The sequence below is a fragment of the Halyomorpha halys genome, unplaced genomic scaffold (assembly GCF_000696795.3).
Source record: "Halyomorpha halys isolate HHAL.00 unplaced genomic scaffold, Hhal_1.1 Scaffold686.1, whole genome shotgun sequence".
Taxonomy (NCBI): domain Eukaryota; kingdom Metazoa; phylum Arthropoda; class Insecta; order Hemiptera; family Pentatomidae; genus Halyomorpha; species Halyomorpha halys.
Genome location: NW_027114454.1, coordinates 213,401 through 234,177, shown reverse-complemented (window position 1 = coordinate 234,177; position 20,777 = coordinate 213,401). Strand labels below are relative to the sequence as shown.

At 35.0% G+C, this 20,777-nt stretch overlaps 1 protein-coding gene across 2 annotated transcripts in view; it reads right to left on the bottom strand.

The window, feature by feature from the left end:
• Positions 1–7: 7 nt before the first annotated feature.
• The window catches only part of EDTP (Egg-derived tyrosine phosphatase), a 56,121-nt gene continuing 35,351 nt past the window's right edge, over positions 8–20,777 (bottom strand). The window contains exons 10-12 of one of the 2 annotated variants that reach the window (XM_067051632.1): positions 11,227–11,322; positions 10,051–10,140; positions 8–253 (exon numbers count right to left, since the gene is read on the bottom strand). In XM_067051632.1, the coding sequence (XP_066907733.1) occupies positions 88–253; positions 10,051–10,140; positions 11,227–11,322 (352 nt within the window). In that variant the 3' untranslated portion in view covers positions 8–87. The remainder of the gene's footprint in view (positions 254–10,050; positions 10,141–11,226; positions 11,323–20,777) is intronic. The other variant, XM_014427999.3, reaches the window with a different exon arrangement.

Sequence of the window (20,777 nt, the reverse complement as noted above, 5' to 3'; positions counted from 1 at the left end):
TATATATCAATATACAAAAATACTTTTTAATTTTATCTTTTGGTCATATAACAATATGCCCCATATATTAACTAAATATGGCAGTTGTCAAACTGTACTTCTCTGAGTTGATATAAAACCCACTTTTTCAGCAATATTACCCAGTATTAAACCTAAACTATTGGATTCAGATCCATCCTTCAATTTAAACCCTACTGAGGAGCAGTAAGTGTTGTAAAAAAGATTACGAACTCCTGTTAACCTCTCTCGTCTCCTGAAACAATAACAGTAATTTATAAAAGTTGCTGATATAAAATTTCGTACCTTAGGAACAAGGAATACATTCCTTTTAAACACTAAATAATGATTAAAACCAAATACTTATATAATCAATAACATTCAAGATATATATTTTATCGAGGATAGGTTATTATGTTATCTCAGAAGGCCTTGATACTCCATGTTCAATCATATTCTCAGTGTCACCACATTAGAAGGTAGGTAGAAATGAGACATTGACTAGGATAGACAAGGTTGGACAAGGCTGTAAGTTGGTTGCAGCCATCATCGAAAAGGGATAAGAGACGAGTCCAGACCAGATATTACTGCGGTATCTGGGAACCTCATATGATAGATACCATCTCCTCTGTCCACATCTCAAATTTGGATCCACCTATATGTTTGCTAGTAAGGTATTACCTTAACCATAAACCATTTGACGTACAGATGTCTAGTAGCATTCAAATTAAAGTTTTAATCTATTACAGATTTTTCAGAACATTTTTTATGAAATGTTGATTTTAAAAAGCTATATCTGGGGAACTATTGGACATAAACAACTTTATTAGGGCTAATAATTTAGCAAATTTACTCTGCTTTGAACAACGTTCTCTTAGGTTTTTTAGTGTTGTTGGTCGGTTTAAAGATATAGAGCTCCATACAAAAATTAATTTTTTTGGACGTTTTGAAACAGTCACCATTTTATATTACTCCTAGCTATACTTGGCAGACTCATCGATGTTGGCTAGTAATTATACATAGTTTTCATTAAAGTAATCAACAATTGGAGTGAAATAACCGCCTTTTTTCTCACCCTGGCTCTTGTTCTATTAGGACTATAACCTGGCTCAGCCAATTTAAAGTTTGGTGGCCCAAACTATACAGTGAGGTCTCATGAATGTTTTGAATTAATATAAGCTGAAAATATTGAAAAATGATTTAATCACGTCCACCTGCAGTTACGTGAAGTTTTTTTATGAGCGAACGGTTCAACCAAAATTTACTTTGTAAGGTTCAAATTAATCATTAGTATACTCTCAATGTTTTGAAACCATCTAAGTTTAAAAAAATAACAAAACACATTTGAAGTATTCTTGGAATTTTGTAGGTTTCATATCACATAATACGTGTAAATTCGTGATCATATGTATTAAAAAATAAGGTGCCAATACTTGACAAAACTAAAAACATTAAAATAGAGAATAGTTTACCTAAAAAAGAAAGAGAGGAAAAAAAAAAAGACAACCGAAATAACAGTATCCATTCTGAAAGGCAAAATGTATTGCATATATATTTGTAAATATGTTAAGTTATATATTAATAAGTTGTACATCAATTTTAAACTCTTTGTATACTTAATTTTAGGGTACTTTTAATGAATTATTTTTCCATTCGTTTATGTATTAATAGAAATAAAATTAAACATTATTTCATATTCAACATTTATTGGGTAGGAAATTATAAGCTTCAGAATATCAAACTAGCTGTTCTTTAAAAAGGTCAGGCAAAAGCTTGGATGGAAGTAATACTTTTTAAGAAAGGTTTCATGATGAATCAGTGAGAAACCATTTGGAACCAAAGAATCTGGAACAAAAAGCTATTCTCTTTTGATATAACTACCCGGCCATTGAGATATATGAGTATGATTTGATGAACGATGATAGGAAAATGACAGTGATATTCCCCAAGTATAACCTTCTTCTATAACCAATGGACCAAAGTGTGATTAAAAAAAAAAAGCTCCATTACCGTATAGCTCTACTCTCATCTGTACTTGCACAACAAGAAATCCTTACGACATTGAACAATTTAAATCTCAAAGATATGTTATTCTGAGCTGTAGCTTTGGAGGCTGTTCAGTCCACGAACATACGCAATTCATGGAATCCATATTTGGGGAAACAGAACATCCATGAAGCATTATCAGACAACAATGACAAAGCCAGCCGACAGATGATTTCGACCTTGATTACTAGTATAAACCCTGATGCTTCAGTTAATGATACAGACGTTGATGAATGGGTTGAAGGTTGTAAGGAAAATGAGGAAATCGTACAGTGTTACAGAAGCCTCTACTAATGCAAAGAAGGTAAAAGACAAGTTGAGGACAGTGGTACAGGATGTTTTAATCAAAGATACATGATAGTGAATTTTTCAAATTGAACCTTCTCAACATAATAAGTTATATTTTAAACAGAAATATGGAATAACAAATTACTCACCAATAAGCAGTGATTCAGGTAGAACGTAAATTAAAATAAAAAAAATCAATCGTCAACTTATAAAAAAAACAACAGAAAAATCAAAAGTTTTCATTTTTGAGCTAGAAAAATTTATTTCTATATTCTATGTTATTTAATCTACTAAAAACAATAACAATAGCATCTGGATAACCAATTCTAGCAGTTAGCACTGTACTCTGTAAACTTTGTCTTTGCACAGTTTTATTGCATAAATAACCCGAGGTATACTATGATCAAGGTCAGACCGTTTTCCATAGTATTAAAAAAAACCAAGAGTGTTTGCACAAGCTGACCATTATTTTAATGAAAACTGGAAATGTGAAAAGTGTTGCTAACCAGTCTAGAATCCCATTAATTCGTATTGGTATGAAGATTAAATGTAAATTATCAAGAAATTGAAATTAACTAGTTTCCAATATTGGGAGTAATAAATAAAAAAATATGAAATAACTAAATTTTATATATGTATATAAATCATGGCCTGAGTCAGCTGTCAATGTCAGCTGGCTGAGGAGATCAGCTGATTGCGAATATATATAAAGATATACTGATCACAATCAAACCAGTTTGCTACAGCAGTCCAAGCGTGTCATATTTTGTTTATTTTTCTCTTTTTGTTTTTTAAGTTTTTCTCTCGCCGATACTTAAGTGGTGCCGAAACCCGGGAGCTTTAGATACCAGGGTAATTTTTGTTTTCAAAAAGAATTTTCTTCGTTTTCATTTTGTTGTATTTATTCATTTAATAAAAATATGGCCAGTAACGGAATCATGAGAGCAGCAGTTCTAAACCTGGAGGGTCTAACACAACCAACTTCAAGCCAACCAACCTTTAGATGCAGGGAACCCACCTCTGGAATAGATTCAGCCACTACCAGAAGTCTTTAGCGCAAGCCCATGCCACCACACTTGAATGGATTAAGGTCGAAGGACGGAAAAACATTGAAAGCAGTAGTGGTCTGTTGAGTAAAAAGGAATATCTTGAATCTGACTCAGGGAGATGAGGACACACTGTGGAATGTTGTGAAAGAGTGACTAAAAAAAGCATTGGGAAGTGGCAGGTGATTTCCAGAAGAGGATATATTTTAAATGCTCCAGGAAACAAAGAAGCCAAAACAGTCTAGCGGACAGTACGCTGGTGTTATCCTGGCACAATTCAATAGGATAACAGAGAAATATAGAGAAACGTTGGATGTGGAATAAGTGTGCGGCTGGATGGGATTTTTGGCAACAATCCTAAAGGCCCAACTGACGAAGGAGATAAGCAAGAAAGAAGGACTGCCAAGTGACCACTCATTTGTACAGTGTGAGCAGGAAATAATTGATGCCAGTGCTAGAGAGGGTGAACCAATAGAGATTAATGGCAAACAGATACAGAGAAGCAACCAGAGGTTGAGTTGATCATCAAGTGGATGGAAACAAAGGAACAGAGGTGGATGGAGGCAAGGAACTGGAGAGAGGAAGACGTGAGACATCTGAAGGGGATGTCGGCAGAGAGGCGACCGCATTATATCGAGGGAGAGAAAAGCGGCGGTCTGCCTATAATAAAGATAGCAGGAGTAAGGTGCCTTGTGGAAAACAGCAATTCCAACACCATCACGTGCCGAGAAGCCCTAGAAAAGCTGTGTAGTGGAGAAAGGACACACTAGATTCAGGAATAACAATGTAAATTAATCTCCCTGGGTAGCCTTTGTAAGGTAGGGTTGACATGGTGGGGATTTAGTAAGGAAAACTTGCAGGTACATATGGTAGGAAGTATGCCTAGAAAATAGAAGTAATTGTGGGATGTGACCTACTAGAGAAGGTGGGAGCTTGGGTTAAGAATATCAGGGGAAAATGGAAGATTAAGTTGGAAGGAAAAATCTACTGGAGATGAAGCCTTAGGAGGGAATATGAAGATATCAGTTTTAAGGAGACAAGCTCAGGACGATGGTCCATGAGATCTTACTAAAACAAGACAAAGTGACATACATGAAAGAGAGGAGATACATACAGGCACTAAGTCACCACATCCAGGAAGATTTGAAAATTTAAAACATCAGGAAATAATTATTGACAGTACTTCCCCGTACATAGTCCACTGGGGGCAGTGAAAAAGAAGAGCAAAGAAGTGGATGCTTAGGAGATACATAATAATCATGTTGCTCGAAGAAAGTTATGGGAGAAAGCACGGGGGAGAATGGAAAAGAAAAAAACCAGGAGGGTAGCATGAGGAATTCACACGTCACAGAAAGGATGGGAGAGATTAAAATCGGGACGATTGTCTAAAATAAGTTGGGGGTCTAACAGGAGTAAGGAGATACAGCGATACAAAGGTCCATTAAAGGTGATAACCATTAGAGAAAACAACATAATTACATTAGAAAGCATCAGAGAGCCGAGAAAGAGGAGAACTGTCCACATCGAGCAGTTAAAACTTCCGGCAATCACAAAATAAAAACTGGAGTGTCCTCATATTGCCACAACTAGATTATATTACAGAAAATGTAGTTACGTATTCTATTTATTGTTTTGGACTTTTGTAAATATTGTTTTTCATTTTAACTTGTTCATGTATTATATGAAGAGTTCTTTTATTTTATTCTTAGGTTTAAATTATTTATATAGCGTTTACTTCGGGGAAGTTGTGAGTTTTTTTCCAGAATGATATGTTTAGGAATTTATTTTGTAAATAGTTTTTCTTTATTGTTTTTGTTTTCTTTGTCATTATATTGTATAGTTTATTAGTTTACAAGGAGTGTTCATAAACTGGTGGGGGGAGTTAAGACCTGAGTCAGCTGACTGAGGAGATCAGCTGATCGAAAACATACATACATATATAGATAGATGCACCGATCGCAATAAAGCCTGTCTTTTACAGCAGTCTGAAAGTGTCATATCTCATTGCTTTTTCTCTTTTTTTTTTTCTTTTTTTGTTTTGCTCTTGCCAATAATTAAGTGTTATATATACACATGAGAAAAAGATGGTTGGGAGTGCAGTCAGTAAAAAACACAAATAAGTTAAGAGAAAATATTAGGCACTATTAAATAAGTTCTCTCAACTTATTTGTGTTTTTTACTGACTGCACCCCCAACCATCTTCTTCTCATGTATATTATCTACGGTCAACTATCTTCTCATTATTATATACATACTTATTTCCCAAAAAAATTATAGGCCACATCCCAAAATATTAGTTATTATTTTTAAAAAAACATAATACCCTAACTAAAACTATTGTAAGTACACAGATAGTAACTAATATTTAAAAATACAATAATACTATTGAGTTGTGATTTTAACTGTAAACAGATCAGTTAAAATGTCAGTATTCACATGTGACAATAGAACAAGCCATGCTTAAGATGCTGTGTTAAAGTTTTAAACTTATTAAATTAAATAATTTAATTCATTATTATTTAGTGTGATTAAATTCAATTAAACAATGCCAAATGAAAAAAATGTTTTCAATGAGTGAGACAGACATTATTAAAGCAATACTTGAAAACAAAATTGGATGACTATGATAATTACTCGAAATTTAAACAGAAGTAGGCACTTTACAAGAAATTTCCTTAGATTTGCTGATGAATATAGCCAAAGGAAGAGCAGAGGAGATTTTTTTCAAAATCAAAAAGACAACAGAAATAGTAGATAAAGGAGAAAACAATAGAACAAGAAAAATTATAGAAGTAATCATATAACAAAAAATATAAAACATGCAGCAAACTATAAAACAGACATGAGAAAGGTGTAGACACATTGCAGAGATATAATTAGTAAAATAGATTTTTAAAAAATTAACCAATAATACTAAAAAAAAGATAAACAGAAATATAATATAAATAAAGGATTTAAACAAACATTAGCTAAATCTTATTAAACATGTGGGATACACGGTTCAGTAAAAAAAAGAACGATGCATCATGAAAATTGTATAGTGTTAAAGGATAATTAACAACGAAATATAAAATAATATATAAATATGTTATGGAATTATGAATGTGTTTTGGTTACAGTTTTAAAATATGACAAAATTTGGATAAGAATTCATACAAAAAGTGACCTTTAAACTTTTTAACAATAATAATGCAATAAAAATTTAAGAAAAAGAAAAACACAATATAAAACAATAATGAAAAGAGGTATGCACAATTACCAATAATAAAAAAAATAATAGTAAAGAGGATAAAATTTGGCTATTTTAGAAGATAGTTCATAAACTTTAAATTTAACTGAACTTTTTAACTATTTTTAGATATAAGATGGATTAATACAAATGCAATTAGTAAATTAAAAGAACAATTGGACTCTTAAAAAGCAAGAAAAATATCCACCCTAGAAAAAACAATAAGTACACTTATGTCCCATAAACCTTCTGGGGTGACGGAATAATTCTAGTCCAACTGCACCATGGGAAAGATAAGCTGGTATTAGCTCAATAATGGAAAGCAATATAATGGAATATTTGGAGAGAGAACAACATGGTATTTATCCTAAAAATTTGTTATCGGTCAAAAGATAATTTATAGGCATACAGACCAATAAGCTTCTCTTCAGTGGCACTAAAGACATTATGATGCATATCTAAGAGATACAATAAATAAAATTTCCCCACTACACCTATTTGTTGATCAAGGTGACAAATCAACAAGCACATCACTGCATTATCTTGAAAAAAATAGAAAACTCAACGGATAATAAAAAAAAACAGTAAAGTGTGCACCTATGGACATGAAGGGAACGCTTATTTAAACCTCGCATGATACAATTTAAAAAGCTATCAATAGAAGAAGTGCAACAATAGCTAACATCTTTTGGATCAAACAAATGCTAACAAATAGAAGCATTACGACAATAGAAGGGACAAAACAAAAATTAAAACAACTGAAAGTTGGGAGGGAGGGAAGGGGAGGTCTCATTACAAACAAAGTAAAGTTTTAAAATAAAAGATTGTGCTGATGACCTAATTAAAATTATAAGAGGCAAACATAAAAATGGAAAGAATGGACAAAACTTTGAAAATTGCTTAGATATGGCGTAAAGAACAAGAACCAAACATCAATCAATATGAAACAACTATAGTTCTCTTTACCAGGAAAAGGAATATCTAATAAAAATACTTAACACTATGAGTAAAATCTATGAAAAGGTTATTTGGAAAAAAAAAATAGGGAAAGGGGCTTACTTGGAGGCAAAAAATAAAGGAAAGAAATGCATAAAGAAAGCTGGAGAAAGTTTAGCATATCTGGAAGAATAAAAAAAGAAATTATGGAGTGCACTTAAAAATTTTCAGTGAGCCTGAAGGCAGAGAAAGGAACAGCTTACTAAGAATTTTTTTGTCCAAAAACAAGACTTTTAAATGAATTTAAAAGTAAATATTCCAGATAAGAAAGTATGGAAGAAGGTAGGGAATTCAAAAAAGGGGTCTACACATATGGCTAAGTTAAGGAAGGAAAAGCAAGGACAAAAATGAAAAAAGATCCTCCCTATGGCATCTTACCCCAATCTTCCTAATTAAAGCATATACAACAAAATTAGCTCTTTGTGTAAATTTAATGAAGAGCCCTATAGGGAAAACTCTACAAAATAGTCGTGTGTAAGACAAAGTTTTTGAACACCTTGATATGTTCACTTGCTCAGTGATGAAATCCATTTCCACAAATTACATTGATTCTATGAGTAATAGGTTCAACGTAATTTATATTCTTTGTGGGGGTTTATAATTTAAGTTTCACTTCAGTTGACCTATGTTTTTATTAGTGTTATTTTGTTTTAGTATTTATTTATTTTTACAACACAAGTTGTATTGAACTACCTGCGTTTTAACAGAGGAATAGGTAGGTATTTCAGTAATTAAAAAACAAAACAGCAGTTTACTCATGAATTATATTAGTTGCATTAACGACCTAGGAACATAAACATGGTACAAGTATAATACAAAATTATACATGTATTAAAGTACAATAGGAGCAAGTGGGTATCTATTTTAATAAAAATTGACTATCAATGAATATTGAACATTGGGAGAGAGGGGTGTCAATGCTGGTCAATTAAAACAAGTAAATTTCTATATTACAAAAGGGGAGTAGGAGCTTACAGGAGTTTAATAATCCCAGCAGTGCCCGGTACAATTGAACGATCTCCTATTAAAATATAAAACTTTTCCTGCTGGAATGACTTAGGAAATGGCTGCTCTTTTCTAATTATTACTATTATCCTAGGACTAGATTTTTCTGCTTGAAGCATTAACTGGGAACGCATGACTATTACTAATAAAATGTTAAAACATTATTTCATTTCCAGAAGTTTCACTTCTGTTGGCCAGTCTGCCACAAGTTTGTTTTTTTAATAAAATATAATATAACAATAATAAGCAATCTTTCAAATAGATTTAGTAAGCTCTAATGCTTTTTTGAATACAGTGTTTCTCTCTTCTCTCTGGTAATAATAAATTGAAAAAGTACAAGTAGGTACCAAGGCATATAATTACAACTATAAACATTCATTATAATTCAGAAAATAACATTAAAAAGCCAAATTTGGTAGGTAACCGTAAAATCAATCACAGATAGGTTAACATTTCCCCACATAATTGGCAAAGGCAAAGACAGGTGACCAGATGAGTTGATGACCTCTTTGGGAGAAGCAGGATGGTTGGAAGGACACAGTGACCTTGAACATGTTGATAAGTTCAGATCGGATAAGTTCTTTCCAATATGTTCACTCCTGACCAACACAATTGTACTACATAATATCAGATAATCAGGGAGCACTGAAGGTCCTAGAAGATAACATCATCACTGGTATGGAATAAAGTTTAAGGAAGCCCCCTCAAACATTTTGAAGGGCAGCTCAAAATGCTGCCATCTATTGGGAGACAAAAGAAGTAATAAGCTAAGCACCCACTGAGCAAGAGAACAGGTACCATGTGAGTGAGAACATAGACACAGTGAACTACAGGCTACCTAGGGCCATTTCAATTTGCCAGGAGTCAACTATCACTCAGGATGAGTAAATAAGTTAATCAACACAGCCAGACAGGAAACGGGATCAAGATAAGAGAACAGAACACAACTGAAGAACAAGTCTTATAGGATAAATCAAAACCAAGTCAATCACCAAGTAATTGTATTCTCATTCATTAATATTTATAATCCCATGTAATCAACAATCAAAATTCAACTAATTAACATTGTAACCTTTATTGTTTATATCCCAAAATATTGGGATACTACTAAATATATATGTAAGTTGAGGTATGGTGACACGGATATGGATCATAATACCTAGGTCCATACGTAACCGGATGTAACAATAGAAAAACCTAAATATAGTGAATTACGATATATAATAAATCAAAATACTCTGTGACTTATCGTGTGTTTATTTAATTCTTTCTCGAGACATACCGTAACTTTAAATGTATATATATATATATATATATATAATATTGTGACACCATTTAACCACATTATTAAAAATAAATATTTACAGATTGAAATCTAAAACTGGATAGTGGAAAGGTCTAAAACGAAACACATTAATGTATTTTTAACTTTTAAAAACTTACATTATGTAAGCGTCAGGAGGATTATTGTATATAAAGCTGTCATCTTCAATGATAGTAGTAGTTGAATCGGCCAATCCACTGTTATCATTCCTAAAATATCATTATATAATTAAATAATTGCCACCTTATACACCACAATAAGCACAAAAATAAATACCAGAGTGAAATTATATGACAGGTGAATTCTGAAATTAAAAGACTGATAATCAACTATTCAGAATTTAGTTCAATACAAAAAAAAGTAATATAAATTTTGATTAAAACATTTAATTTATCAATTTTTATTAGATGGTTTTTACATTTCTGAAAAAATCCTAAATGAGATGAAAAACTTCATAGTTTAGTTCCTCAAAAGATAGCTGACTAAATTTAAATCAAAATGATTACCCTTAATTGAATACTACTTTTCTATGAAGTTTCATTGATGAATCTGATTTTTATTAATATTTAATTCGCAAAAATGACAAATCGGAGTAAAGAGGTCTTATGAGACGATACTTCGCCATTAATTAATTATAGTTCATCATTCTTCAAAAGTTACATTACAACAGCAAAACTTTAACACTCCCAAATAAAAAATATTTATAACACAGATTCTTGTTATATTCTTGTCTCCAATGAAATTGAAAGGATAAATTATTATAATAAATAAATAACAGAAAACAAAAACATAAAGATTTCAGGGAAAAAGAAGCTTTGAAACTATATTTCTTGTATTTGCCTAGAGATCAATAATTTGACAAAAAAGATAGTTTGGATTCCTTATTGGCATAACAGAACACTTGTAATAAATGAATAAGAGATAATACAAAGATAGGAAAAAAACATTGGTTAAATACGGAAGAAATTAGTTTATTTTTTTAATGAGGAAATCATACTTTAAAGAAGATAGTTCAAAAACAAACTCAGGATGACAAACATTTATTGACCATTGGAAATATGGACACACAATATAACATAAATACAGAATAACCATCCATTTCTAAGAAAAATCTAGGCTGGAATGGATGGATAAAACAAAAACAACTATGTAGATTCAAGAAATGAAAAAAATTCTTAATGAAAGAATCGATACAAAAAATCCAATGCCAAAATAATTTAAACATGACAAAGATAGTATGAAATAAGATTGAAATATGAAAAAACTAATACATATGTAATATTAATGAAACTCACACATTAGATCTGGAATTGTTTGAGTTCATGTGATAAGCACAGGAGGGATTAGATGACGACCCTCTAAAACTCCCAGTTCCAGTAACAAACTGCCAGCTAGAAATTAAAAAGTAATACATTAAGGTAATTTATTCCAACAATACGCATAATGACTACCGAAATATACCAATTGGATGTATTATTTGATAATAAAACTAGATAAACAATCATAACTGGGTCTAGCAGACCCAACTTGTCATGTTGGGGGCTGACTAACCAGTGTAACTTACATATTAACTAAAATTTATTCAAATCAAACGAATTGTAAAGCAAACAAATGACCTGTTTTATCTGATTGGTTATAAGTGTTAAACCTAAGCACCTCAAGTGGGTCTAAGCCAGAGGTTCTGAAAGTTGGGTGTCTCAAGAAGGGATGACCTCTGCCTTTTTGCCAGTATCATTAATATAATATAAATATCCATTAATTCTATAATAATATAAAAATTCATATAAGTCTAAAAAAAAAATGTAAAACCTTAAATAAAATTCTTCTGAGTGACAGCTTAATTATATTATAAACAATTTATAGTGGATAACTGTTTATCAATATATGCATAAATATAATAATAATAATAATGCTTTATTTATTCTGAGACAAGCCCCTTTAGAATAATACAAAGAAATCGACAGATGAGGGCTGAGGAGCTTCAGAGTTACTTAAACAAAAATACAAAGAAATATAAATAGTCATTATAAAAAATGATTATAAGTTACTTTCTCACTTTAATCAGTTGAACAATAAAAAAAGAAAACGATGTAAAAATAATTAAGAATGATATAATAGTTTATATACATATTTACAATTATATTGATTTACAATTTTATGGAGTCTGAAGGGATAAGAAATGATTGAACAGGCGGGATTTAAAGGTAGGGAGGGTATTGGAATGACGGATGTTGGAAGGGATGGAGTTCCATAAGGATGAGGATCGGATAATGAACGATCTATCGAAGGCAGCGGTTCGGTGGCCCCTTGTGTATAAATCTGAAGACCAGGAACGGGTAGTGCTGGAGCGAATATAGGAACTGAAGGAGCTCGGAGATGTATGAAGGACGGCGGGAATGGATGACTTGGAAGATGAAGGATGCCAGGAAATACTTATATATTATTAGGATGATAGGGAGGATAAAGGCACAGAAATAACGACAGGAAGGCTGGATTCTATTAGTTTTACTGGAATATAATCAGGGCCATAATCATTATTGAGGGATTTTAGGACAGCGGAAAGTAATTCATCATAGGACAGATGTGAAAAAAAAGAAGTCTTCAGGATTGAAATTTTGGTGTTGAATATCGGAAGTAGAGGAATTATGAGTAGGATAAGAAATGGTCATTAAGGTCATCTGTAGTCACATGGAAGGAACTGAGATTATTGGATTCTGGTAGGGATAGGTTACGAAATACTTTCCATTTGGATTTGGAATCAGGAGCATTGGAAAGTGAATTATGAAATTAGGTGTCTTTAGCTAGGCGGACTGCGGATTGGTTTTCATTCCAGAGGTTCTTGAAAAAAGTAGGACACTCCAAAAATAGAGGAGGTGTAGAGTGGCTTTACGGTACGTTGAGTGATCACCTTCAATTGTACTAAATAGACCAAGGACTTGAACCGGACGTGGCAATGCCAAAAGCAATTGCGGCATATAATAATTTGATATACACCGTTATGGAGTTTTCACCATTTGAGATACTTTTCAGGCTTTGTAGAATCCGCCGGCAGTGGACGGTGACAAAATATGCAATTATCATGTCACTAGGAAAAAGTCCGGGAAAAATTGGAGGGAAAAGCTAGGAGAGTAGCTTGGCTAGAATTTAAAGCTCACGGATAGGAAGAGAACGATTAAAATTGGGACAATTATAAATAGAGAATTAGGGTCATTCAGGGTGATAATAATAAGAAAACATAATGTTGTAACTATTCAGAGTATTAGAGAACCCAAAAAGCACAGGACAGTTCATACTGAACAAGTTAAAGTCCCACTAGCCGAAATATCTGCGCAAAAGTAATCCGGAGTGTCCTCATCTCAACTTATCTGTTGTGTTATGTTTTCTTAAGTGGTGATTTAATTTTTGTTTAATTTATCTTTTAATATGGAGATTTTGAACACCTGGCAGCTTGAATGCCTTAATACGTCCTTAACGGATGCGATCATAAGGTCCTACATTGATAATAACAGCTTATGCAGGATCCAAACTAACAGAAATACGACCTGGTGGAATGAGGAATTGACTAGGCCGAGAGGACTCATGAGGAGACTCTTCAATACAGCGAAAAGAACAGGCTATTGGGACACTTATAAGAGTGCACTAACTGACTACAATAAGGCAATAAATGTCTGTGCCCAGAATTTAATAAAAGAGGGCACGAGGGAAAGGCGAATTACGCTTTTCACGGACAATCAGACAGCCATATAATGTGCTGGATAACTATATAACCCGCTCTAAATTGGTGGAGGAGTGTAAGGCCAACTTGAACTCTCACTCCTTGGCCAACAAGGTGTGCCTGGACATAAAGACATTAAGGCTAAATGTACCGCTTCATGGGAAGCACCAAAATTTACTTTTCTATTTACTCCTGAACGAATGGTCCGATTTCGGATCTGTAAAGTGCATTTTGTGTTTTTCGAAAATAGAAGTTACTGAAATTATGTTAAAAAAGCACCAATCCAATAATAAGGGAAATAATATGCAAAAATATGAGTTAACGATAAATTTTTAAAAATGTGGCCTTATAGGCACTTGGACCGTTCACTGAAACTAATGAGACATTCCTTGAAATTATGGCATTTATACAGCGATCGTAAAGAGAAAAATACGTTTTTTTTTACAAATGGAAGGAAACCATTTGAGGTGGTACCGGCTGGGACGATACGGCAACTCAAGGCTGCTAAAACTAACTTTCTCATAGCAATACCTAAATTTGAGAATAGTCACAGTAAATTTGTATTGGTATTCTGCTATTATTTATTTCTACACTAATATTGGAAATAATTTGCATTATTTTTTTTTTCTCTTAGGTACTATCTAACTTTTTTTTTAAAAATATTTATTTAATACATTTAGTAAATCTGATCTAAGTTAAATTGGAGTGTTGCAGGCGTGTAGAGAAACTACCCATTGGTAGCACTCTAAACTATCTAATTAGTATTAATAATTACTATTAATATTTCCTGAATCGTGAGATTTTAGCTTATTACCTTGCTTTTACTTTTTTAATATTTTTTATTGGATGTTATATTTTTATAATAATTATCCACAACTATTGTCTGATTCGTACTTTCAAAAAATAAGTTATAGAAGAATAAATAAATAATTCTTTAAATTTATTATAATTAGAAATGTTTTAGAATAAATTTTAGAAGTACAAATATTTTTCAAACTAAGTTACTTGTCTGTTCTACTAGGAGAAATAATGAAAAGAAAGGGACGCAACAATGAAACAATTATTTAGTGATAACAACCCTTATTTGTCAATTAGAATTTCACTTCCGAGTCTTATTCTGTTATATTGGTAAACACTTACAGGAAACCCTGTACATATAAACCTAACCTGAATATTCAAACCACAGAATATATTTTGCAATCCAACTTTTATTAACCTAAGCAACGAGTTTCAGATCTACAAAATGATCTCTGATTTTTCAAAATGCAATCAGGCTACAAAATAATCAATGTGGCAATAGGAAAGATAAAAAATAATTATTATTTAAATTTTTTACATACTTATTTTTTGTTTTTATTTGTTGTATTTTAATATAGTAAGCTTGTGAGGAATATGCATAAAAGCTATTTGTATCATTGGACAAACCTAAGGTTTTCCTTGTGAATTGTATCGTTGATATTTTGACTGCGGAAAATAAAAAAATAAGTAACTTGCTCAAATGTCTAATACCGAAAATGAAGTTTGTTTATCTTTAAAAAGAGTATCTTGTAAGGTACTACAACATAATATATTATAGAATAAAGGTTGTATTGTTAAAAAATAAATTTATTAAAAATAAGTAAGTCCAGAGGTACTATACTCAATAAAGGCACTTTTTCTTCCATTCGTTCCAATTTTACTTCCAGCCACTCTATGCCTCCTCTACTCTTAGGGTGCCCTGGTGTGTTGAGAAGCCATGTTACGCCAAGGGCCTTCATTTATGTTCGAAACATGGCATTATCGAATTCTCTACCTGAATCTGATGAGATGCGCCCCGGAGATCCGTAGAATTGAAACCACAATCGGAAAGCTGCCAACACTGCTTCCGACAACTTGTCCAGCACCTGATGCGCCATTGCCGCGTTACTGAAGAGATCCAATATGGTTATCCTATACCATTTATATCCTCTCCTAGTGAAAGTGTCCATCTGTAGATCATTGAGCGGTGCATCTGCGGTAGGTATCTCCTGTGGTCAAGGCAAGAGGAGGACTTGGAGAAGTAGCGAAAAAACAGATAGAATCAAGGAGAGTTTTTAGGAGTGTACTCACAGAGGGGCGACCACACGTTGGAGAACCACCATGTGAGAGGAGCACGGCGGTTTGCCTATTATACGAGTGAAGAGAGGAGTAAGCTGTCTGATTAACCCTGGGAAACACATTAGTCTGCCGAGAGGCCCTAGAGAGATTGAGTGATGGAAAGAGGGAACTACAGGTCAGAGTATGTAACTGTCAGTTGATCACTCTGGGTAGGCCTTGCAGAATTAAAGGGAAATCAGAACTGGAATTGGGTAACTGGGGGGCTAAGGGAGGAAACGTAACAGTCCATGTAATGAGGAAAATGCTCCAAGACATACCAACCAGATAATCATTGATTATCACTGATAATCATTGACTACGAGATATTTTGGAAAATGTGATAGCGAAAACAAAAAATAGGGGGTTTCAGTGGAATATTAGAATTGGAGTGATGAGGTACAGATGTCAGAAGCTCGTGTATGACTGTAAGCGAGAACGGACGTGATTAACTAAAGGGAGAGTTGGAAAGAGGCAATGTTTAAGTAATATGATGATATTTTTTGTAAAGAAGGGGAAGTACCGAGAGCTACAGGAAAAACGGTGCATGAAATCACATTGAAGCAGGATAGGGTGAAGCACGTTAAGAAGAGGTGATATTCCCAGGCACTTCGAAAACACATTAGGGAAGAAATAGAAAGTTTACGGAAGCAATTGTGGACAGCACTTTGCCCTACAACAGTCCATTGTGAGCAATACGCAAACAGAATTCAGAAACAGAAACAGGAGTTCGACCTCAATCATTCTTGGTGTGTTAAGGTGCCACATCACATCGATATCCTTCATTTCCTTTCGGATCAAGGAGTTGTCGAATGCTCTTCCCACATCCAACGAGATGCTGCCGATCGAAAACCTGTCCCGCACCTGGTGCACCATTGCTGCAAGAGGTCAATCATGGTCACCCTTGTTCTTTCTCTCTTGGCGTCCATTTTTGCAGCCTCATTGTCCCTTTTCTTGTTCCACGGTAATCGAGACAACCGACCACTTTTTTTTTATCTGGTTTATATAGTATATCCATGTTATATTTGGGTAGGAACACCTTCCAGCCTATAAATCTGGTTTACCTATAATTCCTTCAGTTTTCCCAACCACTGGCGTGGTTTGTGGTCAGCCTTGAACCTTCTACTGAGCTCATATGGCCTAAAATTATCGACAGCCCACATTACTCCAAGGAGTACTCGCTCCATTTTGCTATATCTAATTTCCATCTCCATTAGGCACCTGCTGGCGTATGCCACTGGGGGCCCTACCCTTTCGCCCTCCTGAGACAACAGCGCTTCTTGCGCATAACTGGCATCTATTGTTATTGTGGATTGCCGAGTGAAATCCGGAAAAGCAAGTACAGGCTCTTGCTGCACCGTCTGATATTGTCCATGAGATCTTGTGCCATTGCCGTCCAGATTTCCACTCCAGAGCATTAGCATTTGCTTGTGGCATGGTGATTTACGGTAGAGGTGGAAACTGATTTGTAACTAGTGGAACTGCTACCGGCGGGTTTTCTGAGAGAGATTCAGAATTAGGTCCCGGAATATGCCGTTATTCACCTAAGAAATTTGCACTAACGCCTATGATATTGCAGGTATAGAGAGCAGAAGTTATGTTGCAACACTCTTCTACTTTTTTCCTTGCGAATCCTGTTCCTGACTTATGGAAGCCAAAGCATTACCGGCCATTTCTTCTTCTCCCGGCAAAGTACCACGGCAGTCCGTCAACGCACCCGCATCCCAAAAAGAATTTTGAATAGGGCAAACCCCGTGACAGTGTGTATGGAGTGGTTGTATGCTGCGTCTGCCTGTTCCATTGCGTCATCAGGTTCCAGTCCCCTTTCTAGCTGGTATGCTCGTCACTTAGAGTGCTATGGAGTCGCTCGGCGGCTTTCTGGATGTTGAGGTGCCAAACCACTTCCAATATTCTCATTTCCTCTCTGATGCTTGTATTGCCAAATTTTCTCCCACTTTCGGAAGAAATTCTGTCGGACACACCATATAATTGGAACCATGTCCGAAGGGCTCGTAAAACCGCCTCCGCTGATCTTTCCTGCACATGCCATAGTCACCTTACTGAATACATCAATGACTATGGCTCACTTATAGCCTTTCCAGGTGAAAGAATTCGCCTGTAAGTCGCTTAGCGGTGTGTTCGCGGTAGAGGTCTCTTCTTGAGCTGCACGGGGTGGGTGCCGATCATACTTCGTACTGAGGCACACCTCGTATTTCCCAACAATCTCCTGGATTGTGCGTTTTCTGCCCCACCAGAAATATTTTCGTCGCAATGCTTGTAAAGTCTCGTTCAGCCCATGATTAGTTTTTCCTTGCTGATACACCAACACTTCCTTTTGATGTTATGGATCTCGCAGAGAGCCTACCATCAACGTGCATCGAATAAACGATCGATCTATGCCAATTTTTCCATTCTCCATAGCAGTTAGTTCTATTCTATCGCGTTTCCAACATATGAATGGTTAATGTTACCGGCGTTGGATGCTTCTTTTAGTTCTCTACAGATTTGATCCTCTTTGACACCCGGTTGTGACCAGATAATCGAAATGATACTAATTGCTATGTTCCATCTTCAGCAACCCTGTGGTTTTTTCTTCCAAATACTCTGGTACCTCTTGTTATTGATAATCTCCTCAAGTTCCTCCATTTTCGTCGTTTGAACTTTCTTTGCTGACATCTCCTCCCCATTCTGGTTTTCTGGTGAGGCCGATTGCTGCCGTTCTTCGGGAGTCCACTCCCTCAAAAACTACCATCCAATTCCAGACGTTTTCCCATGTTCATATTCTACTGCGTTTACCATTATTGCTCGTGAGAGCCAATCTGCTTCTACGTTTTCCTTGCCAGGTTTGTACTTGATGTCAATGTTGTACTGGATCAACAGTTCTTTCCACCTTATAATTATCACTGACGATTCCTTTAGCTTCCCCACCCATTGGAGGGGCCTGTGGTCCGTTTGGATCCTAAATCTTCTCCCGAACAAGTAGGATTGGGAATTCTCTATTGACCATATTATGGTCAATAATATAATATATAATTAATATCAATAATAATATATATCCCAGTCGTTCTCATTGAAAGACGCTGTAACGTGTTTCGGCCTCTGTTACACCTTACCTCACTTTCTTATGACAGCACTGCTCCCAGCGCGTACTCACGCGTCTGTCGTGAGCGTGAACTGCTTTTGTAAGTCAGGAAACGCTAGTACTGGTTCCTTCTGCTACTGATCTATACATTTTCTGATATTGTCTTCAATGGCCCGATCTTACCCCCTCCTGATATATGGTGTGTCCTAGAAAACGTATTTGTTTTTATCCCAGCAATGACTTCTCCCGTCATAGTTGTAGTTGTAGTCCGTATTCTCACATCCTCTGAAAAACGCTCTTTAAATATTTTATATGGTCTATAACCAATTTACTAAACACCAGGAGGTCATCCAGGTAAATATGTCGTACTGATTCATCTATACCTCTCAAAAATTCGTCTATTAACCGATGAAATGTAATGTTCGCGTTCTTCAGATTAAACAGGATTCTCCTAAATGCTTAGTGCCCTCATTCGAAAGTAAAAGCCGTTTTGTGTTGGTCCTCTGGGTGCATACGAATCTGGTGATACCCTGCTTTCAAATCTAAGGTGCTAAATATTTTAGCCCCTCCTAATCTGTCAAGGATATTCTCAAACCTCGGTATCCGATACTTATAAGCGATGGTATTATCAATGACCTTACGTTAATCAATGACCACCCTATATATCTCCCGTTCTCACCTGGCGTAGGCTTCTTCCACACCGCCCACTATGAACTATTATTGGGTGACATACTGTCTACAATGAATCCTTGTCTTCTAAAGTTTTTCGTCTCTTATGTTCTTCCGGAGTGCCTGTGGGTAGCTTCGTTCCCTAACATATGTCACTCTTTCCTGCTTTAGTGGAATCTCATGAACCGTCCTTTCTTTTGAACTCAATACCTCTCCTTCATTAAAGAAAATAGCGTCAAATCCGTTGTAATGGCGTCCAATTATCCACCTGCGTTACTGCCCCTACTCGCGCCTTCCCGTCTACTATTGTTTGTTGGAATCTCCACTTCTTTCTTCCGATTTTAATATTCCATTTCCCATTACTATTCTTTTATTATCTTAGCCCCATCTTCTCTAAAAGTTCACAACCAATAATCACCTGATAATCCCTAAGCATCCTACTCACTACATGAATTGTTGAAATGCCCCCTTTAGCCCCTCACTTACCCAGTCCTATCCTCTATACTGCATGATCCACCCAGAGTGATTAATTTACATTTGCAAACCTTTACTTGGAGTGTCCTCCCCTCGCCACTAATTTGTACTTCTCTACAAGAAATGGTGTTTGAACTTCTCGTGTCCACCAGACAGCTTACTCCCCTGTTCATTCGGATAATAGGCAGACCGTCCTGCTCCCCTTTCACATGATAATTTATCAATCTGTGGTGGCGACCATAGAGAGGCGTCTCTGCTTACATCCAACTCAGATCTCACCTGTTTTCCTTCCTCCTAGTCCCCGCCTCTACGTGCTTTCTCGGCTTCTTTGCTCACGGCCATTCCTTTGTTCATCCACTTCGTCTTCAGTTTCTGTTACTCCTGAAACTTCCGCCGACTCACTTGGCGATCCGCTCAGTCTCTGCCGAAGGCTTTTCCTCTGAACTTGTTGGGCATTGACCTCCATTGGTTCGCCTTCTTCCATATTCCTCCTTCGATACATGTAAGTAATTCTTCCTGAATTATTAAATCCCAGATTAATGAGGTCGTTAGACATTAGTGAACCCGACAGAACTAAATTTTAATGTGTTTCTTATGTTATTGTAATGTTCACTACTTTTATTAAATTTACTTATTATTTTTGAACTCTCCTTTTATCGTCTATTTTTCAATACACACACAGCACAAAGTATTATCATTATTTTCTAATTACTTCTTTGTCTTACTAACTTTGTATTTTGTTTCTTTATGCTTCTTTTTTTGACTTACATATTACATTAGTTCAATATTTTATT